Raw genomic sequence first — 26,157 nt, forward strand, 5'->3', positions numbered from 1 at the left:
ATATATCAGAAACAAGATAGGACCGAGTACAGAGCCCTGTGGGACTCCACTGGTGACTTCACGCCAATCGGAGGTCTCACCCCTCACCGTAACTCTCTGCTTCCTATTGCTTAGATACTCCCTTATCCACTGGAGCACCTTACCAGCTACACCTGCCTGTCTCTCCAGCTTATGTACCAGCCTCTTATGCGGTACTGTGTCAAAGGCTTTCCGACAATCCAAGAAAATGCAGTCCGCCCAGCCCTCTCTTTCTTGCTTAATCTGTGTCACCTGATCGTAGAACTCTATCAAGCCTGTAAGGCAAGATTTACCCTCCCTGAATCCATGTTGGCGATTTGTCACGAAGTCCCTTCTCTCCAGATGTGTTACCAGGTTTTTTCTCACGATCTTCTCCATCACCTTGCATGGTATACAAGTCAAGGACACTGGCCTGTAGTTCAGTGCCTCTTGTCTGTCGCCCTTTTTGTATATTGGGACCACATTCGCCGTCTTCCATATTTCTGGTAGGTCTCCCGTCTCTAGTGACTTACTATACACTATGGAGAGTGGCAGGCAAAGTGCCTCTGCACACTCTTTCAGTACCCATGGTGAGATCCCATCTGGACCAACAGCCTTTCTAACATCCAGATCCAGCAGGTGTCTCTTGACCTCCTCTCTCGTAATTTCGAACTCCTCCAAGGCCGCCTGGTTTACCTCCCTTTCTCCTAACACAGTGACCTCACCCTGTTCTATTGTGAAGACCTCCTGGAACCTCTTGTTGAGTTCCTCACACACCTCTCTGTCATTCTCTGTATACCTGTCCTCGCCTGTTCTAAGTTTCAATACCTGTTCTTTCACTGTTGTTTTCCTTCTGATGTGACTGTAGAGTAGCTTTGGTTCGGTCTTGGCTTTGTTTGCTATATCATTTTCAAAATTTTTCTCTGCTTCTCTTCTCACCCTGACGTACTCATTCCTGGTTCTCTGGTATCTCTCTCTGCTTTCTGGTGTTCTGTTATTCCGGAAGTTCCTCCACGCCTTTTTGTTCAGTTTCTTCGCTTCCATACATGCCCTATTATACCATGGATTCTTCTGTTGCTTCTCGGATTTTTCCCTTTGGGCCGGGATGAACCTGTTTACTGCCTCCTGACACTTTTGGGTAACATAGTCCATCATACCCTGTACAGACTTGTCTCTGAGGTCTGTGTCCCAAGGTATTTCACTTAGGAAACTTCTCATCTGTTCATAATTCCCCTTTCGGTATGCCAGCCTTTTGATTCCTAGTTCTTTTTGGGGGGAGATAAGTCCTAGCTCTACCAGGTACTCAAAATTCAATACACTGTGGTCACTCATTCCCAAGGGCGCTTCCATCTTAACTTCCCTTATATCCCATTCATTTAGGGTAAATATCAAATCAAGCAATGCTGGTTCATCTTCTCCTCTCATTCTTGTTGGTTCTTTGGTGTGCTGGCTTAGAAAGTTTCTTGTTGCCACGTCCAGCAGCTTAGCTCTCCATGTTTCTGGTCCTCCATGCGGGTCTCTGTTCTTCCAATCTATCTTCCCATGGTTGAAGTCTCCCATAATTAGTAGTCCAGATCCATTCCTGCTAGCAACAGAAGCTGCTCTTTCTATTATGTTAATGGTGGCAATGTTGTTTCTATCATATTCCTGTCTAGGTCTTCTGTCATTTGGTGGTGGATTATATATGACTGCGACTATAATTTTTTTCCCTCCATTTGTTACAGTACCTGCTATGTAGTCACTGAAACCTTCACAGCCCTGAATATCCATCTCCTCAAAATCCCAGCCTTGTCTTACCAGCAGAGCTACACCACCCCCACCTCTTCCTTCCCTCTCTTTCCTCATAACATAATAGTTCTGTGGGAACACTGCATTTGTTATCGTTTTCGTGATCTTTGTTTCTGTGAGGGCTATTATGTCTGGGTTTTCCTCTAGTACCAGTTCTCCAAGCTCATTTGCTTTATTTGTAATTCCATCTATGTTTGTGTACATCGCTTTGAGGCTCACTTTCTTCTGTCCCTTCTCAAATCGCCTCCTTGGTGAGTGTTCTGCTGGTGGGGGAGGCTGTTCCATGGGTGTGAGGACCTGTGAGGTGGGTAACAGGGTCTCAGAGGATACTGGGATGAGGTACGGGGAATCCAGTGAAGGGGGAGGGACAGGGAGGGTATGGGGTGAAAGGGGAGGGAGGACGGGAAGGAAAGGGGGGGAGGGAGGACTCGGGAGGAGGGGAGGGGTAGAAGGGTGGGGATTGGGTGTGGGGGGAGGGAGATTTTGCTGAACATTTGAGTGGGGGCAGGGAGGGTTTGGGGTAGGGGGGTTTTCTATGCAGAGGAGGGAGGCGGGGTTGTCCTCCCTTCTGGCGTTACTGGGTAGCTGGTTGTGGGTTCCCCCCTCGCCTCTGGGGGTGTTGGGTTGGGAGCTGTGACTTCCTGGTTTTCCCCTCTCGCCCTGCGCCTCTTCCTTGCTTCTGCCGCCACGGCTCTCTCCTCCCTTGTCATGTCTCTCTGGAGGAATACATTTTTTAATTTTCCCACGTTTTTCAGGGAGCTCTTCCTTGATAGGATCTTCTCCTTTGTGTTCTCGCTTGCAAACACTATCTTTATCATTCGGTCTCGGTCTTTGTTGTACCGGCCTAGCCTGAAAACCTTCTCAATGCTATGCTCAGCCCCTTCCATGTCTAGTGCCTTTAGTACTTCATTCACTGCTGCTTTGTCCTTGTCACTCCACTCTGTCCTATTAGATCCTTCCTGCTCCTTAATACCCACAGCAACCACTGATCTGTTCCTTTCCAGCAGTTGGCTAGTGGAGCGTGCCGCCTCCTGCGAGGTGGCTGCTTTCATGGCCACCTCCATCACTGCAGTCATTACTTCAGAGTTATTTTTTTTTAGTATTTCCGCAAATGTTGCTTTTATTGTGGCATTCTCATCCAGAAAACTATTACCACCTTCTCCCTGGGTGGTTTTCTGATTCTCAGCCTCGATACCATTTTCTTTGAGGGCTCTAATCTCCTCCTTTGCTGCTGTCAGCTCTCTTTTCAGGTTGCTTATTTCGTTCTTCATTTCCTGCATCATTTCTTGCATCTCACTCTTGATGTCCTCCAGAAACTGGGCGAACATTTCCTTCATCTCGTCACCTTGGCTCTTTCCTGTTCCCCTGGGACCTCTGGGTGCCATGCTTGACCCTGTTGGGATGGGGGAGGGAGAGAGAGAGAGAGAGAGGAAGAGAGAGAGAAAGAGAGAGAAAGGGAGTGATAAAGGGAGAGATAAATGGGTGGGTGGGGGGGTTCCGACCCTTCCACTGAAGTGAGAAGAAAGTAGAAGGGGAGGGGGGGGGAGGAGATGGAGAGAGAGGCGGGAGGGAGAGAGAGGAGAGGGAGAGAGTGGGTGAGGGAGAGAGTGGGTGAGGGAGAGAGCGGGTGAGGGAGAGAGCGGGTGAGGGAGAGAGGGGGGGGAGGTGTGTGTGTGTGTGTGTGTGGGCAGAGAGGGAGGGGGAAGGAAAGAGAGGGAGGGAGAGGGGGAGGGAGGGGGAAGGAAAGAGAGGGAGGGAGAGGGGGAGGGAGGGGGAACCTGGCAAGGAAGAGAAGGCTAAGTCCATTGAAGGGCCTGAGACATGAGGCAGAACACCCAAGTGTCCTGGACCGAAGCCTGTCGAAAGGCCTCGAGACATCCCCCACACTACACCATCAGACCTTGCATTGTGTGACTAAAGTATGCTATGCTTTCCAGTTTCTGAATTGCTTTTAAATACTGAACTGTACATGGATGGCAAAATATTAAAGAAATTGTTCACAACCTTTTTGAGACCAAACTTGGAATATGCAGTGGTTGTAAGGTGCCCATATCTCAAAAATCACATCAGTATGGAAAGGTTGCAAAGACATGCAATAGCTTCTGGAAATAAGAACTCGATATCTATGAATCTGAGTCATGTGGAGGTTTGTTTCCCTCATGGGGCTGAGTGCAGCAAATTTTATATGATATAGCTTTACTGTACTACCGTTTCCTACATTTATTATTTTATTCTTATCATCATTATGCTTTGTTTTCCATCCCAATCTGTTACAGGTAAAAATATTAGTTTATTATATATATTACAGTAATACAGTATTTATATAGTGTATTGAGAGCATCATAAAAGGCTAAATGGACTTCCGAGCATTCAACAGTTAAGTAATAATGCTCTTTTTGCTTTTAGGGAAGCATGGATGGAAGCCATTAAGCAGGTGTCCGAGAGGATATCTGAATCATCATCTGGGCACTGTGTGCAGATCCAGGAGGCGGAGTCGGTAGAACAAATTCAGTTGAAATATTCTAATGAAGATGACGATGATGGCACTGGATCTCGAACCTCGAAGAAAAAAAGAAAAATTGTAAGTACTGCACGTAATACAAAGACAAAAGTAGAAGTTCGGGTAAAAGTGAAGAGGTAGGCTTAGTGATAGAAAGTTAATCCTTCAACTAAGTAAAACAACCAGGGTAGTTGCATTGGCGGTGTGCTCAGCAACTAGGGTTGCGTTTAGGTCTAGTGTTAGATTTCAAACTTCCGTGGATACATAGCAGTCACATCCACTTCCTCAGATCGCTGGTAAACAGATGCTATCTTGGAAACCAAAAATTGTGGGCACCCCTCCTGGGTGTGAGGGCCTCATTATTGAGACGGCGACCATAGTAGCATATGCTGCAGCAGCTCACACCTAGTGCCCACGGCATCACTTAATAATGATGAAATAAATAAATAAATAACTGATTATTTTGTGGTGATAGTGTTATAGATGATCCTAATTGTGATAAAGACTAAGTACAAGGTTCAGATGTCAGTCCACACAATGCTGGTTATGATGTTTACAGTGGGAGGTTATCTCTTATCTTGAGGTTGTCTTGAGAGGATTTCGGGGCTTAGCGACCCCGCGGCCCGGTCCTCGACCAGGCCTCCTTTTTGTTACACCTAAGAAGCAGCCCGTAGCAGCTGTCTAACTCCCAGGTACCTATTTACTGCTAGGTGAACGCGGGCATTAGGGTGAAAGAAACCCTGCGCATTTGTTTCCACCTTCACCGGGATCGAACCTGGTACCTCAGGACTACGAATCCAAAGCGCTGTCCACTCAGCTGTCAGGCCCCAGTCAGTGGGAGACAGGCAGCACAGATACATGGTCTCGTGAATCTACTTGATCATCCAGCAGGATCTCATGCTCCTTAACCACTGCACTGCGCAAAGCGCCTTTAGGCGCTCAGAGAGTTGTTCTTTTTGTTTTTTAATTTGGCTATATTTTAATGTTTTTTAATGTTTTCATTACTATTTGTGTTTTGAAATGGAAATAGTTGACTTTGGAAACATTTTGACATTAAATTTACCTGAACATTTGTAAAAATAACAAAAATATGTCCTTGTCAATTGCACCAAGACGTTTTTGCCGAAAATAGGTGAGCAGTGCAAGGGTTAAGAAAATAAACATGTGGAAAATGATTGATACTTGTGATTTAGTGACAGGAATCTCATGATACAGCAGTGTTGTGGCTAGACTGTATTGTACATAGTACAGTATATAGGAGGCTCTTTGATGCATCAGGTGATGTCGTTTGCCGGCGTCGTCTGCTCATAGCGTGTCGATCTATGCTATACTTGGATTTTATTTCCACACCCACCAAAATTTCTTAGTGGTTTGTTATGGTGCAGTAAAATGTATAGATTTATGTGATGTGTATATAGTGTAATAATAGCAAAACTGATGTTTTATTGTTTTAAGAATGTTATGCACATACAGTATTAGTGACAAATACAGGTGGGCCAATAAGTAAGTACAGTATACTGATTGGCCCATAAGTGTACACAGATCTGTGCATAACTATGATCTACATGTTCTGTGATGCAAGAAACATTATGGACAGCTCAATGCATCATTGCACTTGAAAAAAAGAAGGTAATAAAAAGAAAAAGAAAATACAGTATGGTCAATGCCTGTACTCACATCTTGGTGCTAGGCTGACCATGGATCAGGGCTCCTTGATTATGGCTCTCACCAGGCCTACTTTTTTAGTGGTTCCAACTTGTGCATAAGTATGCTGACCAGACTACATACTAGAAAGTGAAGGGACGACGACGTTTCGGTCCGTCCTGGACCATTCTCAAGTCGATTGTGTATATAGTGACTTGAGAATGCATAATCACAATTGTCTTGAGAATGGTCCAGGACGGACCGAAACGTCGTCGTCCCTTCGCTCTCTAGTGTGTGGTCTGGTCAACATTCTTATGCCACGTTATTGTGACTCATCGTCTGCATGTGCATAAATATGTTAATTGTTATATATAACATGCATATGCAGTGTAATAATAGCAACAACTATGTTTTATTGTGCAAGAATATAATGTGTGCATATTAGTGACATGGATGTTTATGTGTATCGATGTTCTGCACAATTTATTATAGATTACAAATTATGTATTTGCATAATATAACTAAAAAAAAGTGAAAAAAACAAGTCAATAATGACACTGAAATAAATCAGCATAAATATATATGTATTGCAACTCCCATCACCCAGACGACCTTCACAGGGCGTCTCATCCGTCAGCGAGCATAAATTAGTTGTCATCGCAATTTTCTTCTCTCTATCACAGCCAAAGAAAGCTACATTCAAATTTGATTTAGTCTCCCATGAACAGGGAATGCATTTTAACAATATTGGAATGACTATTTTGTTTGTTTGTGTGCACCATGGAGTTGTTACGGGAAACAAATGCGCAGTAGTGTGGTTACTAGTTGTATATGATGTACGGTTTAGGTGATAAATGAAATGCCGATTCAGAAATATATGGCTCTCTTTATACTGATTTAAAATTAATAAGAAAAATCAAAAGCTTGTACAATAAAGGAGTAGGTCAGATTTTAAAAGACTGTGCTTTAGCCTGCATTGAATACTGTAAACAGTTCCAAGAAAAATTTGGATGAATTTGCCTGGCAGCCCATTTGATAGTTTGGAATGTTGATGAACAGTAGTATTTTCTGGGAGGACCCCTTCCATAGCTCCCGAAGCTGTAGCACTGAAGCTGCCAAGTCTTAGGCACTTTCTCCTGCCTCTGAAACCCACTGAGCTTGCCACAAGAATTTGGCCCTCTCCATGAGGCAGAGAGAGCTTGAGGATCTGCAATTTTCTAAGGTATTCCAATATGATTACAGTACTCCCATATATTGTATATTGCTTTTTTCTTTTCAATAGTGTGGTTTGACTTGGTTACATATGTGGTTTCTGTTTTGATATTTTGTTTTTTCCATAGCACAGTAGTTGGAACTTTGTTAAAGATAATTTTATTTTCTGTGTCACATTAAAAAGGCCTGATAAACATTAGATTGGAGATTTGCTGTATCCTCAATATTGTTTACTCTCTTGAAAATCCTATTATTATCTGCAAAAGATGGTAGAGTACTATAGTTTGTATCCTTGTCTATATCCAATATAGTAAAATAAGTAAATGGATAATTAATAGTACGGTAGGAGCAAGCACAGTACCTTGGGAATTGAGCTTTTCACAGTGAATGATGCAGATTTTACTTTTGACTACTGTATTCAACTCTAGGTTCTGTTCATTAAGAAATTAAAGATCCGTCTCCTACATTGTCAGTACTGTAATTCCTTTTGTGTGCATTTATTGCATTTTGAGTGCAACAACACCATGGTCCCATTTGTTTAAAGCTTTTACAAAGTATGTGCATATTACATCAGCATTTGCTTGTCTTCTATGACATCTAAAGCTATGTCACAGTAGTCTAGCAATTGGGAGGTAGGAGCATCCTGTTCTGAACCCATGTTGCCTAGGGTTATGTAGTCACCGATTCCAAGTGTATTGTGATCTTCCTGGTTAGCACTCTTTCATAGACCACTCGAGAAATTGGTGACCTGGAGAACATGCTAATATCTTTTACTGCAAGAATCTACTCAATAAAACATCTGAATATTGAAACTGCTTACAAATTTTAAACCTATATTCTTTAGAGTGCAGGCAAGAGAGAGAAATAATAATTTACACTTGGAAAATATTAAAGGGACTGGTTCCAAATCTGCACTTGGAAATAACTCTACATGAAACCAGGAGGCATGGTAGAATGCACAAAATAGCCCTGTTGAAAAGCAGAGATGCAATGGGTATGCTGAAAGAGAACTCTATCCAGATTAGGACTTTTCAACACTCCCTCTACACATAAAGGGGGGGGAAAGGCATAACTTTCTAACAGTTCTCTCACAGTGTTCATGAGACAACTGTTTTCATTAATTTTTTTATACTGTCTGTACAAGAATTCTTACGCTCTTGTGCAGACACTAGCATGCATAATGTTTTGGGCAGGTCCTTAGTCCTAATTTTCCCCAGAATATGACCCACTAAATCGTTTAACAACCAGGTGCCCATTTTACTGTGGGTTAACAGAGGCTACAGTTAACGATTGGTGCCCAGTAAATTTTTTTGAGATATTTTTTTGAGATATATACAAGAGTTGTTACATTCTTGTACAGCCACTAGTACGCGTAGCGTTTTGGGCAAGTCCTTAATCCTATGGTCCCTGGAATACGATCCCCTGCCGCGAAGAATCGTTTTTTCATCCAAGTACACATTTTACTGTTGCGTTAAACAGAGGCTACAGTTAAGGAATTGCGCCCAGTAAATCCTCCCCGGCCAGGATACGAACCCATGACATAGCGCTCGCGGAACGCCAGGCGAGTGTCTTACCACTACACCACGGAGACTGCAGGCCAGACAATTCTCGGCCAGGATACGAACTCAGGTCAAAGCGCTAGTGAAACGACAGGCGAATGTGTTACCACTTCGTCATAGGGACTGCAAAAACTTGATAAACACCTTTAAAGGGTATCTGATTAACCAGGCTGTGAGCAGCTGCGTCCAACAGCCTGGTTAACCAGATGACCAACCAGGCCACAGGATATGTAGATCTCCGGGACCAACAACAGAGAATCAACAGGTAGAATGTTAGAACTATTGATCTAGTTTTATTTTGTCTGCTTTACTATGTCCTTTGTGGAGTGGCACGATCTCCACTGTTGGGGGGTAACTCCAGTATCTAGGCTCAGTCTCCCTTGTAATAATTGCAGTTTGCTATAGTGGAGTGATATTGATATCTGATAGGGAGATTGCAAAAGCCATTGTCCTTGGTAGATAATCAATGGCTTTATGGATGCCTGGTTTAGTTGAAGTCTGTCCAGTAATGGCCAGAGTATAAACTAGATGAATGACAGATACAGAGTCCAAAAAAGGGTGTTCATTATATCGTATTTAACACTCTTATTTTTCTTTACAGACTCTAGATAACTTCGAGTTCCTGAAAGTTCTTGGAAAAGGGACATTTGGAAAAGTAATTCTTTGTAGGGAAAAGGTAAGATACTACTAAGGAAGCTCATTTTCCAATTTATTTTCATTTGTAAATTAAAAAATCGATTTGGCCAAATATAGTAAGCAAAAAAGTTACTGCCTCTTATGACCTTAACTTGTGTTTGGTAATGTAACTTTAATTTCTCAGTGTTTTTGAAACATGAATATTGAGAGCTATATAATACATTCATCCCAACAGAGCAGCAATCATTTCTATGCTATCAAGATCCTACGTAAGGATGTGATTATCAAGCGTGATGAAGTGGCCCACACACTGACTGAAAACCGCGTGTTACAAGTCGTGGATCATCCTTTTCTCACTGTAAGTCAGCTTTTGCCATTAAACATTTGTTTTATTAAGTCCAAAATCATTATTTGATGTTGGCGATGAGTCACAATAACGTGGCTGAAGTATGTTGACCAGACCACACACTAGAAGTTGAAGGGACGACGACGTTTCGGTCCGTCCTGGACCATTCTAAAGTCGATTGTGTGTGGTCCAGGATGGTCCAGGACGGACCGAAACGTCGTCGTCCCTTCAACTTCTAGTGTGTGGTCTGGTCAACATTATTTGATGTTACTTGATATAATGGCATTTGATGGGGTAAAAGGTATTCTGATTTGGGTTAAAAGTGATAGTTTTATTTTATTTTCAGTACCTCAAGTACTCATTCCAAACAAATGATCGTCTCTGCTTTGTGATGGAATATGTCAATGGTGGAGAACTTTTTTTTCACCTTAATCAAGAACGCATATTTCCTGAAGAGCGTGCCAAGTTTTATGGAGCAGAAATCTGTCTTGCTCTCGGATATTTACACGAAAGAAATATAATTTACCGGGATTTAAAGGTACTATATTTGATATCTATTAGCCTTATATCTATATATCTATTAGCCATTTACCTTATATCTACATATCTATTAGCCTTATACCTTATATCTATAAATAGCCTTATCTATTTGATACCTGTGTCAAATGGGTGTTTGTGAAGCATCTCATTTAGCTGCACCCTAAATTATGATCGCACTTTGTCCTTAAATAGGTTTGTGTGCAATAAAAAATCTGACTGTCTTTCTGTCTCTTGTCTCTCTCTCTCTCTCTGTCTCTCTCTGCCAGAGGGATCACCCTCCCCAAGTACAACTCTGGCGCTGCTTATATGCAGATGCAAAGAAGTCCTCCTTGGGGCAACCAAATGACTTGCAGAGACAAACCCATTTGTGCAAGAATGACAAACACATACCATACATGAACCATGCGGAAAATCAAACCCTGAGAAAGCAGAAGTCGAGCTACTTGAAGAGTTGAGCTCCATAGAGTAATTGACCAAAGCTTTTTCCTCACCTAAGGCATTAAACCACCAGGGAGTTTACCACCATCAACCAATCAACCAAACCAACCAATCAACCACCATCAACCAATCAACCAAACCAACCAATCAACCACCATCAACCAATCAACCAAATCAACCAGGAGTAGTCAGAGTGGACCTGGAGCATGGAAGAGGTCATCTCCTCCGTAGAGTATTCCTCATAGCCACAAACTTGCGCACTGGACTGTGTGCCCGAAGGAGCACAGTCCAGTAAGGATCACTACGCCAAGGTTCCCCCACCACCTACCCCCAACCACTGATCCTGGGTAGCCAGGCGAGTGCTGATCTCGAAGCCCCAGGCTGGGACATCCGGAAACACATCAAGTGACTGGGCAGGATGGCACCCTGAAACCTGAAAGGAAGCCGGCAAAGCAAGAGCCGATGAAGTACTGTCCCATCCTTTGCAGGTGACGGCAGGATTTTCATGAGAGTAGACTATAGAGAGGACACAGCAAACCTCCAATATGATATAAATCAGGTCTTTCAGTGGGCCATAGAAAATAACATGATGTTTAAGGAAGATAAGTTCCAGCAACTATGGTATGGAAAATAAAAAATAAAAATAGACACTGCACACAACATGCAGTCAAACAACACTATTGAAAGAAAAAGCAATATAAAAAATTTGGGAGTAATCATGTCGGAAGACCTCACTTTTAAAGAACACAGCAAGGTTGTTGTCACAACGGAACAAAAGATAGGTTGGATAACAAGAACCTTCAAAACAAGTGAATGTACGTTTTGATGAGGATAAACAATATTGATACTTTTTAAGACACTAGTGCTCTCTAGAGTGAAATATTGTTGGACACTTAACAATCCCATTTAAAGCTGGAGTAATTGCTGACTCGGAGAATATGCAAAAGTCTTTTACTATGTGAATCTACCCAATAAAACATCTAAATTATTGGAACCACTAACAAATTTTAAACCCGTTTTCTCTCGAGTGCTGGTAAGAGAAATACATAATAATTTATACTTGGAAACTATTAGAGGGACTGGTTCCAAATCTGCACACAGAAATAACATCCTGCCTTGCCTCCACCAGGAGGCATGGCAGGATGTGCAAAATAGCCCCATTGAAATGCAGAGGTGCATTATTACTCTCTCATCAAGTAATATAACAGGTATTGATAAGAGGTACTCTTATCAATATCAAGGACTGAAGACTTTTCAACACTCCCTTTACACATATGGGGTATAACTGGTCAGCCTCTCACAGTGTTCAAAGAAGAACTTAATCACCACCTCCAAAGGGTACCCGATTAACTAGGTTGTGATTCATACGAGAGGCTGTGAGTAACTATATTCAACAGCCTGACTGAACAGACCACTAACTAGGAGGTCTGATCAGAGACTTGGCCTTGGGGATGTTGGTCCCTGGAACCAACAACAGGTGAACAACAGGAAGGTCAACAGATATTGCCATTTCTCTTCATATAATACATGTAATAATATTTAAATAAAAATACATACATTTGATACATGAAACAGTGGAGAATCTGTAGATGAGAAATGTACATAAAGCTACTAATATGCCGAGCATTTCATTGGTATTGATGTTGGCTTTAGGTGTTTGCTAAGGTTTGTTTTTGCTAAGAACAAACCTGACCTGCCTGACAGCTGAGTGGACAGCGCTCGAGATTCATAGTCCTAAGGTTCCAGGTTCGATCCCGGGTGGAGGCGGAAACAAATGGGCAGAGTTTCTTTCACCCTGATGCACCTGTTGACCTAGCAGTAAATAGGTACCTGGGAGTTAGACAGCTGCTACGGGCTGCTTCCTGGGGATGTATAACAAAAAGGAGGCCTGGTTGAGGACCGGGCCGCGGGGACGCTAAGCCCCGAAATCATCTCAAGATAACCTCAAGAAGATACCCCTAGCATTCCCTGTCAATTGTGTTAAGTTTGTCTAAGTAGAGTTAAAGGGGCACTGTACATTTAGCCGTACACACTTGTGTGAAGTGTTTAAACTGTCAGCAATCTTGGGAGCCTCGTAACCTGGTGGATAGCGCGCAGGACTCGTAATTCTGTGGCGCGGGTTCGATTCCCGCACGAGGCAGAAACAAATGGGCAAAGTTTCTTTCACCTGGAATGCCCCTGTTACCTAGCAGTAAATAGGTACCTGGGAGTTAGCTGTCACGGGCTGCTTCCTGGGGGTGGAGGCCTGGTCGAGGACTGGGCCGCGGGGACACTAAAAGCCCCGAAATCATCTCAAGATAACCTCAAGATCTCAAGATAATCTTTGTTAAATTATAGTATGCTCTGTTTTATATTCTTGACATTGATCCCATTGCTGTAGACAGAATAATATCACAAGTGTTAGTAAGAATGGGGTCTGGTTGATTGCATTAAATACCACTAAATATTAAGGTTCATTGATCTTGTCTTTCCTTTATCCTGTCCCTCATAACTTGGTGTTTAATAAAATGTTATTTATATAAGTAAGAGTTGTAACATGCACTTACAATATATTCATTTGTTTATTTTTTTCACAGTTGGAAAACTTATTACTTGATGCTGATGGCCACATTAAAATAGCAGATTTCGGCTTGTGCAAAGAAGACATTTCATATGGGTCGACCACTCGCACTTTCTGTGGCACACCTGAATATTTAGCACCGGAGGTAAAGGAAGACTCGTGTTGCTTCCTGGTTTTCTGTATGTATATCATGTATGTCCTTTCCTGTTGTCTCTTGTGTAAGTGTGTGCTCTTTCTGAGGTGAGTGAACATAGTGTGATACTCTCTTTGCATATTCTATCATTCTCTTACATATGATTACATTGTATATAAACAGGGGAACCTTGATGCTTGAATGACTCCCAGCTTGATCAGTTCAGCACTCGCTTGTTGTGTTAGTGATCGGTAGTCGACCATTTTCTCGGCACTCAAACATAAACACACGTAATGGACGAGTCAGTTACCCAGTTTCTGTCGTTCAGTGCATTCCCCACTGAACTTCAATGTAAACTTTTTCATATTTCCTTGAATATTTTTTAGAGTAAATAAGTCACCATGGCACCTAAGAAAATTAGTATTAAGAACCAAATGAATTTTTTTTTAAGAACTATGATAGAGGTGAAAAATAACTCGGATCAAAATATGAAAGTGGTGCCCGCGTGGCTGCTCTTGCTATCGTGTTTGGTATGCCTAAATCTGCGATCTCTTTGACAGAAAATAGAGAGAACCCCAAAAGCACAATTGCCTGAAGTTTTTATGGTACCATGGTTACCATGTGTTGGTTTTGGGGCTGGTTTTGGGGCTTAGCGTTCCCGCGGCCTGGGTATCGCCCAGGCCTCCTCATTGCTGGACTGGTCAACCAGGCTGTTGGACGCGGCTGCCCGCAGCCTGACGTACGAGTCACAGCCTGGTTGATCAGGTATCCTTTGGAGGTGTTTATCGAGTTCTCTCTTGAACACTGTAAGAGGTCGGCCAGTTATGTCCCTTATGTGTAATGGAAGCGTGTTGAACAGTCTTGGGCCTCTGATGTTGATAGAGTTCTCTTAGGATACCTATTGCACCTCTGTTCTTCAACAGGAGTATTCTGCACATCCTACCATGCTTCCTGATCTCAAATGGTGTTATTTCTGTGTGCAGGTTTGGGACCAGCCCCCTCTGTTATTTTCCACGTGTAAATTATTATGTATCTCGTCTACGCTCAAGAGAATACAGATTTAGGCATTTCAGTCGGTCCCTATAGCTTAGATGTTTTACTGAGTAGATTCTAGGAGTAAAGGATCTCTGCATGCTCTCCAGGTCAACAATTTCTCCAGTGTTGAAAGGGGCTGTCATTGTGCAACAGCCCCTTACAAAATTAAGGTAGGGGATAATTGTCGCCATAATGTTTTTTTATGGCATTTGTAGAAAATGCCTGGATCTGTTTTACATTTGTCTGCTACTCCTTTCTCAAAGTTCTTTTCTGCCTCTCTCCTCGCTACTGTGTGTTTGTTTCTTGCTTATAGTGCTGATATGTTTTGATGGTTAGGCCTCTTCCTATATTGTACCCATTTTCTTGTCTTTCCTCTGGTCCTCTCATAATTGCTGTTGAACCAATCCTGTTTTCTGATTCTGCATCTGTTTCGGTATAAATTTTTGTCTGCTACCTTCATATATTTCACAGAATTTGGCATAAATCTCACCTTGCCTAGCAACAAGTTATTCCAATTAAATTCATTAAAGAACTTGCTAAGCTTACCATAGTGTCTGCTCTTGAAATCGAGTTTATCAACTGTTTCAATGTCCCCATTCTGAATATAAAAAATATCTTTTTACCTGGTGAATGTTAAATCCAGTATTGATGGAACATCCCCTTCCCTCATTCATGTGTGGCCTGCTTGATGTGTTACATGAATGTCTCCAGAATGAGGTTTACAAATTTGCCTGTCAGAGTGTCCTCCATTCTTGCTTCGTAGACTTCTCAGTCCATTGCTTTTAAGTTGAAGTCCCGCAGTACCAACAATCATGATTTATCTTTATCTGATTTTACTAAAATCTCTCTCATGACCATTATAAGACCTTCTCATTTGTCATCTGTTCCTCCTTTGTCCACATGTTGCTTGTTGGTGGGCTGTAGGCATTTACGATTATCAGTTTATCATCCTGAATCCAAACCTGCCATGCCATTATGTCAACTTCTCGAGGGTTGTCAAATTAATAACTCTCTTACCTTCAGCTGTTCTTTCACCAGCACAGCTGCACCTCCACCGTTCCTAGTTTTATGTCACATCCCCAAACTGAGTTGTCCCCTGGGAATATGACCTCATTTAAAATATTTTCTTCAAGTTTTGTCTCTGTTAGTGCAACAATATCTGGGACCTTAAGCTGAATTACAGTACAGTATGTCTTTTAGCTCCAATATTTTTTATCTCATTTCATTTTGTTGGCATATCCAATTTTCAGGAACATGTTCCCTCTCCCTTTGTCCTTTACTTCCCCTTCCTCGAAGGATTTTGTTGGTTTGTTTTTATATACCATTTCCACAGGCTTTCCAGTTCCTTTCACCTTGTAGAAAAAAGAACGTCTCTTCTTTCTTCATTTCTGTTTCCATTTAGACGTTTCACTTTATCGAGGTTTAATTTTAGCTTTTCTCTGTCTTCCTTTAGGGGGTCTTGTCTTAATGACCAAAATTTCCCTTCCTCAAGACTTGTAGAAGATACCACTTATTGATAAATATAGAAGAAAGCCACAAAAAGCTTTAAAAATTATTTGGTTTTACATAGTTATACAAAACCTTGTAAACCATTAAGGCATACTCTTCATTTCATAGAAGATGGTAAAACATCTGTTTTGGGACAACATTAGAAGTGAATCGTGTGAAGTTCTGCTGCATTCCTGGTCGTGATGAGGTTCAGGGGTGAAGAAACTAACGGAGAATTATTTTTTCTTGAGTATGAGGGTGTAGTCAGCAATAAATGGGCACAGTGCAAGGATTAAGGCAAAATCCTCTTGCTGCTGATGGAATCTCGTATGTGGACCTGTTCATTTGTATGTGGAATCGGACAATTCCTACATGTCACCATGTTTCCAGATTGAAGGACGTTAACTGTTGATTGGAGTCTGTGGGATTTTCTTTACCTCTTCTCTCTGGTGCAGTTGCTCCGCTCCATCCTTTCCAAGCTGGAGACATTTATCAGCAGTGTGATCCTTTTGGCACTTTGGTGGCTCTGCTCAACTGGGGTTTCTGGAGCATCTTTAGGCTTGTTGTCCAATTCTGTACATCTTTCTGAGGCTCTGCTTTTCCCAGCATTTTGGCATGGTGACTTGATGGTTCGAGGCTTTCTCTTGATTTTCACATGTATAAATTTTAGACCTGTGTTACAGCCACCTGTATAGTGCTTGAGTACCTTATCTCCTTTAGTGACTTGTATGGCTGTCCTCTCAACGGCAGTGAAAGGCAGTGAGCCTATTAGGTGACATGTTGAATCTTTCGTCTTTTCCTGTTTCTTCGGCAGTTGTCTTTAGATTCTGTTCTTGTGGTTGCTGTTTTTGATGTGACTGCATTGGGACTGTTGTTCAATGTCTAATACTATTGCCTCTTATTGTTCGGCCCTGACATAACCTCTATTGTTGCCTTTCAGGATTGATCTTCTCTGTTCTTGAAGTTATACTATATGGCATTCTCTCAACTCCAGCCAGCTCATTTTCCTTTGGGGGAATATGTGATCTTTGGATCGTGTTCTTTTCTTTTCTGTCTTTGTTCGCTACTAATATTACATTCCCTTCAGGAAAGCATTTGCCTTTGAGGTGCCATTGTCCATGAGCTCCAAGAAGCTTCTGAGATGGCCAGTACAAATATAAAAAGTTAATTGTAATGAAACTACTCTCTCTGCAGCATCTCGATAGCTTCTTGTTCCTGCTGTTTTGTCCCCTTCTTCTTCATGAGGTTGGGAGTTGTCTTGGGCTGCTAGTAAGTTTGGAGGGTGGTTGGCCAGCGCATAGGTTGACTTGGGCGACCACTTGATGGTGGATTAGGCAGTTGAGCAAGGTTTGTTTACCTCTTGCCAACTATAGACTCGCTTGTTTTAGTCTTTTTTTCATTTCTTTCTCATAGATAAGTTGTTTGTTTTGTTACCCCTTTGGCTTTCTGAGTGATTCACTTCGGTTGGGAGGTTAATTTTAATCACCATGGGTTTCTCTCCCTGCTTTGAGGAAACCAGATTTTGGCTCTAGTTCTTGGTAGGCCATAAACGTCTCGGGGTGGGGGGGGGGGCCTGATAGAAAATAATATGATGTTTAAAGAAGATAGGTTCCAGCTCCTGGAACCTGTCTATATTAATAAATATATCAAAACAGAAACCACATGTAAAATGCAGTCAAATAATACTATAGAATGAGAAAGCAATGCAAGAGATTTGGGAGTAATCATGTTAGAAGACCTTACCTTACTCGGCCGACGGAGCCGGTCGGCCGAGCGGACAGCACGCTGGACTTGTGATCCTGTGGTCCTGGGTTCGATCCCAGGCGCCGGCGAGAAACAATGGGCAGAGTTTCTTTCACCCTATGCCCTTGTTACCTAGCAGTAAAATAGGTACCTGGGTGTTAGTCAGCTGTCACGGGCTGCTTCCTGGGGGTGGAGGCCTGGTCGAGGACCGGGCCGCGGGGACACTAAAAAGCCCCAAAATCATCTCAAGATAACCTCAAGATACCTCGAACGCCCTACCTGCGCAAGCTATTTTGATGCCTTGTCTGTCATGCGTAAGAAAACAAAATTCTGAATTTTTGTTGACATTGTTAATTAGCATCCAGGAAGACCAAAAATCCATATTAAAAAGTCTCTACCTATCATGGTTTAGCTGCAGTGGCCCAGAGAAGTTGTTTGGATTAAGGTTGAGGTGCCACATGGGAATAACCTTGTCCTTATGTTTTCACTTTTTCTCGCTTTATTTATTACATTTTTTCATGCTCACATGTTGTATTGATGTATTAGTAGTGCTATTCATGATGTATAATTTTGTAAATATTTGTATGTACAGATATGTATATAAATATATGCAGAAATTTTTATTCCAAATATATTCATGGATATCGCTGATTTATTGCTGTTCAAAATTCAATGGTTACTAGCGTGGCCGCCATGCATGTTCAGTCAGTGGATGGTGATGTGCCAGACATGGTCTGCATCTTCTTTGCTAAGGTCTCAGAGGGAAACTAACACACAGGATTTTTTTCAAATAAGGCAAACAATTGACAGAGGTCTCTATTGTCAAATGATTTCCTCGTAGAATGGGTGTTTTTTTTAGTAAAATGTTGCACCTTAAATAATCTCTAAGCAATTGAAACACATGGGCCAATCACACTTAATTAAGCAATTGGAGCAGTGTAAGGGTTAAAGAACACAATAACATAGCTGTCACAACTGTAAGAAAAATGATATGTTGAATAACAACTTTTCAAACAAAATATGTCAGACCATTGATAAATTTTAAGACACTAGGGCTCTCTAGAGGTGGAATATTAATGCATTCTAACAGCCCCATTCAAAGCCAAATAAATTCCTGACCTGGAGAACGTGCAAAGATCTTTTACTGCCCAAATCCACTCGATAAAACATCTAAATTACTAGGACTGCTTGATGTGTCTTAAAACTGTATTCTCTAGGGTGCAGGCTCTTGCAGGAACTGGTACCAAATCTACACATATAAATAACTCTTCATGAAATAGGAGGCATGACAGGAAGGGCAAATTGCCCAGTTGAAAAGCTGAGGTGCAGCGGGTATGCTAAGAGACAATTCTGTCAACAGTGAGGGACCAAGACTTTCCAGCACTCTCTCTCTGTACAAAAAGGGCATAACTAGCCATCCTTTCATGTTGTTTCAAAGAGAACTTGATAAACTCCTGCAAAGGATACTGATCAACTAGGCAGTGATTTGTACATCAGACTGTAAGCAGCTGCATTTAGCAGCCTGGTCAGAGATCAGGCCCTTCAAGATATTATTCCTGGAACAACACAAGGTAAAGTAGGTCACACAATTGGAGGAGGTTTCTTCATCACTGACCCCTCTGCCATGTCCTGTAAAGAAATTTGCGTTCTAGGCTTCTTGCAATCAACTGCATATTTGTTAGTAAATACCCATCCTAGCTCCTTGGCTGCCTCTTCTGCTGAATCTCCTGTCATGGTGTCTGTTCTGGCCGCTTCTAGTTATTCACATCCTCTTGGTTACTTCCTGCAGGCACCACTTAAGGCACAGGCGAGTGTTTCTCTTAAGTTGTTTTCTGCCTTATACGTCTGTTTATGTACAATACGGTATTCTTGTTTATGGGAGTGTAAGAGCTCAGATAAAATGTTTTCAGTTAATGTGAAAAGTTTTTTTAGCAGTATTATTTGGCTGTTCCCATTTTCCAATCTGTCATCCATCTGCTTTGTCAGATACTGTGTGTGCTGGCTCAAGTTAGTGGGCCCTGGGGTGGTACAGCCACCCGGTGAAGTACTGCCACCTGGTGACTGTTGGTGAGAGTGCTTATGTGGTGGTTTCTTTTGTTGCCAAGCAGGATCTTTGAGTTCTCATAAATGTACCTTAGATGGGTATTCCCAGGCTGGACTGGCTTATTTCTTCAGACTACTCGAGGACATTATGACCCCTGCAGGGATGCTTGAAATTTCCAGGAGGCACTGTGCTGCGTATCACCCCCTAGCTGATCGTACATCTCATGTTCAAGGACACGTACTTGAAGGGCCTTTATATATTAACTCAAAAGTCTAACGTATTCTGCAAGGGTATGTTCCATATATATTGCAGTGTTCCTTATACGTCTAGCTCTCTTATTTTGAAAATCTTACTCCTTGCTTTTCTTTTACTTTTCTCCCTTCAGTGTTGTTGAATGTTAATTAGGTTTCCACCAAATAGTGCATGTACTGACCTAGTTGTGCTTGCAGGGGTTGAGCTTTGGCTCTTTGGTCCCGCCTCTCTCACTCATGCTGTGTTTAATATAATGCAGTTGCGGCTATCAGTTTGTGCTTATATGTTCACCAATACAGTATAAATTTTGGATAAATGAATATGCTTGACGATAAATAATTTTGTCTTAAGGATATAAATTGTCATATGTTGCAAAATGTTGTTTAATTTGTCATTAATTGAATACCAGTGTCTACATATTTGTTTAATTTTCAGGTGCTCGAGGAAAATGATTATGGCCGGGGTGTAGACTGGTGGGGCTACGGTGTATGTTTGTACGAAATGATGGTAGGACGCTTACCTTTCTACGACAAAGATCATGATAAGCTTTTCCAACTTATAGTCTGTGAAGATGTAAGTATCTCCTCGTAAGGCTGTTATTGAGAATTATGTTGAAATTTATTGCATGTTCCTGATAAGAGATCCCTCAAGGATATGTTATGTTATGTTTGTGATTTATTTTGTATTTAATCCATTATGTATTCAGTATTATGAAAACTCATAGGAGTTGGCCAGGTAAAGTGTTGTTATTAGTTAACAACATAAATGTTTATTGTCATTAATATTATTGTCCATCAATAATAATTGTTTCTCTCATGTTACTGCTGTCATCCACTAATATAAAATAACTGCTACTAACTCTACTAGCTTTAGCCACTAATCATAATTGCTATTACAATGGGCCCCCACATTTGTCGGATTCCCCTTTTACAGTTTTGAGTTGGAGAAAGTTTAACACCAGGCAACAAAAATCATTCTAGAACAAAGTCAACTCTCAAACTTGGAACGGTTGAGGGCCACAGGGCAAACTAGGCATGGCAGGGCTAATCTCATCAACACTTTTAAAATATTGAACACTTTGGAGAATGTTGATCCGGACAACTTCTTCATAAGGTCAAATATAACACAACCAAGGAACAATGGTTTCAAGATTAACACGCTACAATGTAAGACTGAAAACAGGAGATGCTTTTTCACCCACAGGGTTATAAACCCATGGAACTGCCTACCCGCATAAGTCGTAAATGCCAATACTCTGTTGAATTTTAAAATCCAGCTGGAAGAATCATCATAACAAATGGGGGACCTTTGACATGCTACCAACTTCCTGTCCTTGTGTACAAGAAACATGCAATTAAACCTCCCTCTCTAATTACACACATTTGTGTAATTCAACATAACAGCATTTTGACTATCATTAATTTTCTTATTGATATTTTCCATTCTACGTAAATACCTTCAACCATCTAGACTCTAGAGGGTGAAGAAACGTTAAATCACTAATCTTTCCATTTTATTTCTTCAACAATTTCTCAGCAATGTGATATCTTTGGGAATATATGCTTGGACATTAAGGCACAAGTATATTAACTATACATGCAAAAACATTGACATTTATAAGCATGCATACACCTCACCCTTCAATTAAGTAGTTCTTAATCGTAGAGAATGACGAAGGATTAGGTGAGGTGATTGCTGCCTAACTGCAACTAATAGTTGTCTACTGGGTCTGCTGTCTTCCCTCTGGATCAGTTGAGGGCCATCAAACAATTGTATGTTCGAAGATGAATTCATGTGAATGTTGATAACTAGAGTCAGCTCTCGAATGAACAGTGCCTCAAGTGTACAGACCCTCCTTGTAGTCATTGGTGCGTGTGATTATTGTGGTGCCCTTCACTTTGTCCTGGTGATTCAGGACGGTGTTTTGGTGTTGAAGGATGTTGCTGAATACCGTCACATTGCAAGTGAAGTGTACGATGTCTACTCAGCATATTCATGGTGGTCCCAGTATGGCATACAGTTTGGAGCATATAGTCTTCAGAATTGCACTTGTATTGATATATTACATTAGTATGCTTTAGTTTATCAGAGGAGGCAAAAATGTTATTTCACATAGGGAAACTGTACAAAGGTTGTTATAATAAATAATAGGACAAATCCTTGCATTTTTCACTGCATGATTTACAATTTCTGTCAATTATATCCCATATCATCTTTTCATTCTTCTTATTGGTCTAAGTGATTGTATTTTTATAGTACACTGTAATATCTTCCCTTGGGGGCCGATTATCCATCCTTGGAGGCTGATTTTTCTACAGTCAAATGACAACAGTGGTCCATTGATTGAACTGATGGAGATCTCTTCAATCCATCTCCCTGTGTATACCAGATGTTTCATGTGGCTTGGCTTCATAGAGTTTGGTTTCTCCTTCCAGTTTATGCACAGGGTGTGTGCCACATCCTCAATGACAAGTAATACATTTTCAGCCCATCTCAACAGACGGACTCAACAGTCCACTCAACAGTCCAGAGTGGATTGTCGATTCTGCATTTGTCCATTGGATTTACAAGACATTTGGGCTCTCCAAGGTGGACCTCTTTAAGTCACCATTGAAACAGCACCTTCCCTTCTATGTGGCTCTGTTCCTCAGTTTCAAGGCTCTCACAACGGATGCTTTTTGACTAGACTGGTTGTAGTGGAGCTGCGTTTACTTTTATTACCCGATTTAGATGTTGCTCAGGGTGTTGGCTAGTCTAGAGTTGTACTCAGGGAGGGTGATTCTTCTGGCTCCTTGGTGGCCAGCCTAACCTTGGTTTCCTGTGTCGTCTTGTCCAGTGTCTGAACTTGGGTGTTTGTCCACAACTCCGCCTCTTCCAGTAGATCAGACTAACGCTATATTTCACTGGTTTGAACTTCTCTACTCTTATGTGTCTGGACTTTCTGACACATCTCTATCGTCAGCTGGCGAATTTGTTGGTCACTCACCTGTGACTTTGTAGTGACAGTACGAGGTAGCCTGGCACTCTTTTTCACCACGATTTGTTTCTGTCACTTGTCTTCAGTTTCGGTTTGCTCTGTTCTCTCCTTTTTATCTTGGTTATCACGACAGGCATCATATGCCAAATACTGTCTCCTTATATCATTCGGCTTTGGCTGAGCTGCTGGTGCTCACATTCTGTGATGACACCTCCGCAGCTCTGTTTTGCAAGTTGTCTCTTGTGTTCTTCCACCTCTGCCCTGCTCGTGCTCCTCCTGAGCCGTCCTGGTCTCTTGACCATGTTTTGGCTTTTCTTTTATTGCCTTGATTATTAAGGAGGTTTTTCTGTTGTCTCTCGCCTCCTGCTGTTGGGTTGGGGAGCTTCAGGCTCTTCTCTGGAGGTGGGGGGGGGGATGTTCTTTTGGATCTGACAGGTAGTTTGTTTGCAGCCATCTCCTTTTCTGGTGGAGGACAGCGGTCCTTTGATGATCGATGCTTAGTTGGTGCAGCCGGAGATGCGTCATTTGCTGCATCCTTTGGCGACTTCTCGCTGCTACCGGTGTGCCACCAATTCTGTTTTGGTGGACACCTTGTTGGTTAATCCCATTTTCTTGGTTTCCTGCTCCACGACTTACATTTCCAAGGTTGTTCGCAGTGTCATAGTCTTGCCAACTTGCTTTCTACCCTTGGAACCATAATGTTTGTAAGTATGCAGCTTTGGCTGCTGTATTCTCTAATGTGTCATTGACTAATATTTAGGCTTGGGGATTTTGGCATTCTAACAGCGTACTGGCAGCTCAGAACAGTATTTGGCTACGCACAGAAAATCACACTAACGTGATATACATCAATGACAAAATCCACTGTATTTGGCTAACGTTCATGGCCCAGTCGGTTGTGTGAGGCTCTGACCCATGTTCCCCAGCCTGGTACCTCATCTTTGTCTTAAGGACTTGCCACGTATCCTTCCTTGCATGTCCCTTTTCTTGTTCTCTGTGGTTAGTTTAGCTTCAGGAAACCATGAGAGGACTCCCTCCAGAAACCCAGCATTGAGTGTAATGAAATGCCAATTTCGTTAGGAGTCCCCAGTGGTACCCCTTTCCCCTCCCCCCTTCCTCCAGGTTCATTGGTTCATTGTAAGTTTGTTCTTCAGATCCATAACTTATTTGGGGAGCCAGCTTGGAGCTAGGGTTGGGCCACCTAGTGGTGGTAATCAGTACTAATGTGTTTGAAAGTTATTTGAGAAAATCCCACATTCTGTGTGACTCGTTTGTGGTAGTTGGTAGTTTTTGAGGCTTTGTTTTCTATGAACCCTCCAGTTATCTGTAAAGCTGTGTTGACTTTCTGGAGGCTTTTTCTGGTGAGATGGTGGATTATCACTTGCTTTCTGCCTCTGTGAGGGGGGGGGGGTGGTGGCTAGGTTTTGGCCCTGGTCCCCAGTAGGCCTAAGAAAACTAACCACAGCTGATGTGACCTTGTAGTATGAAGCAATTTCAGGAAGATAGCTTCAGGGAGCATCCGGGGCTCACCCAGAAACTGGCATTTCGTTGCGTTCAATGCTTGTTTTTTTTAATTTAAGCATTATTTATTACATATTTGTATTACTGCATAGTGCAGTTTGGTTCAGCACTGAATGAGGTACCTACATTGAGATTACCGTGAGATGATTTTGGGACTTAGCGTTCCCAGTCAGCGTTCCTTAGCGTTGATCAGTCCAGCAACCAGGAGGCCTGGTCGACGACCGGGCCGCGGGGACACTAAGCCCCGGAAGCACCTCAAGGTAGCCTCAAGGTAGGTTCCCACAGCCCGGTCCTTGACCAGGCCTCCTTGTTGCTGGACTGGTCAAGCAGGCTGTTGGATGCGGCTGCTCGCAGCCTGACGTATGAGTAACAGCCTGGTTGATCAGGTATCCTTTGGAGGTGCTTATCAAGTTCTCTCTTGAACACTGTGAGGGGTCAACGAGTTATGTCCCTTATGTGTAGTAGAAGCATGTTGAACAGTCTTGGGCCTCTGATTTTGATAGAGTTCTCTCAGAGTACCTATTGCACCTCTGCTTTTCAATGGGAGGTATTCTGCACATCCTGCCATGTCTTCTGGTCTCATGTGATGTTATTTCTGTGTGCAGGTTTGGACCAGCCCCACTACCAGCCTCCCCCCCAGGGAGCCGGTTGGCCGAGTGGACAACACACTGGACTTGTGATCCTGTGGTACTGGGTTCGATCCCAGGCGCCGGCGAGAAACAATGGGCAAAGTTTCTTTCACCCTATGCCCCTGTTACCTAGCAGTAAAATAGGTACCTGGGTGTTAGTCAGCTGTCACGGGCTGCTTCCTGGGGGTGGAGGCCTGGTCGAGGACCGGGCCGCGGGGACACTAAAGCCCCGAAATCATCTCAAGATAACCTCAAGAAGACTATTTTCCATGTGTAAATTATTATGTATCTCTCCTGCCTGCACTCGAGAAGACAGATTTAGGCATTTTAGTCGGTCCCAATAATTTAGATGTTTTACCGAGTGGATTCTAGCAGTAAAGGATCTCTGCACACTCTATATGTCAGCAATTTCTCCAGCTTTAAAAGGGGGCTGTCATTGTGCAACAGTATTCCACTCTAGGGTGCACTAGCATCTTGAAAAGTATCATTATCAGTACATTATCTTTAGTGTGAAAAGTTCTTGTTATCCAACCTGTCATTTTTCTTGCATTTGTGGCGGCTACTTTATTGAGTTCTTTAAAGGTAAGGTCTTCTGACATTAGTACACCCAAATCCTTTACATTTCAGAATACCATTGCAACTTGTTATGGTATTGTATGGAAATGGGTCCAAAAATGTAATTACTTTATTACAGTGTTTTGTATTATACATTATGCAGGAATTTTACATATAATACTTTTTTTTTTTTTACACTAATCCACACCAAAAACAATGAATTAAAGGTCAGCCATGTCTTAAAACTCAATTATTTTCAGGTACGGTTCCCAAGGACGATTTCGCAAGAAGCCCGTGACCTGCTTAAAGGTTTGTTACATAAGGATCCAAATAAACGTTTGGGAGGTGGTCCAGGTGATGTAAGAGAGGTTCAGAGTCATCCCTTCTATGTAACAATCAACTGGAAACTTCTTGAAGAAAAAAAGGTTAGAATCTTTAATTATTTTATATTTAACCCTTTGACAGCGGTTATAATCAATTGTGGATTCACATGGAAATGTGGTCATTATCATATTATGATTTAAACAAATTATTGTCTGAGTCACACACAGAGATCACAC

At 42.1% G+C, this 26,157-nt stretch overlaps 1 protein-coding gene across 6 annotated transcripts in view; it reads left to right on the top strand.

Moving 5' to 3' along the window:
• The window catches only part of LOC123764507 (RAC-beta serine/threonine-protein kinase B), a 67,254-nt gene that overhangs the window by 25,538 nt on the left and 15,559 nt on the right, over positions 1 to 26,157 (top strand). For all 6 annotated transcript variants that reach the window (XR_011225046.1, XR_011225047.1, XR_011225048.1 and 3 more), the window contains 7 exons: positions 4,192 to 4,366; positions 9,302 to 9,376; positions 9,572 to 9,694; positions 10,029 to 10,220; positions 13,237 to 13,365; positions 20,351 to 20,488; positions 25,858 to 26,022. Coding sequence is in view for 3 of the 6 variants with exons in the window: in XM_045752406.2 (XP_045608362.1) it covers positions 4,192 to 4,366; positions 9,302 to 9,376; positions 9,572 to 9,694; positions 10,029 to 10,220; positions 13,237 to 13,365; positions 20,351 to 20,488; positions 25,858 to 26,022 (997 nt within the window). In the remaining 3 variants the exon portion in view is untranslated. The remainder of the gene's footprint in view (positions 1 to 4,191; positions 4,367 to 9,301; positions 9,377 to 9,571; positions 9,695 to 10,028; positions 10,221 to 13,236; positions 13,366 to 20,350; positions 20,489 to 25,857; positions 26,023 to 26,157) is intronic.

Source organism: Procambarus clarkii, chromosome 79, assembly GCF_040958095.1.
Source record: "Procambarus clarkii isolate CNS0578487 chromosome 79, FALCON_Pclarkii_2.0, whole genome shotgun sequence".
NCBI classification, from domain to species: Eukaryota; Metazoa; Arthropoda; class Malacostraca; order Decapoda; family Cambaridae; genus Procambarus; species Procambarus clarkii.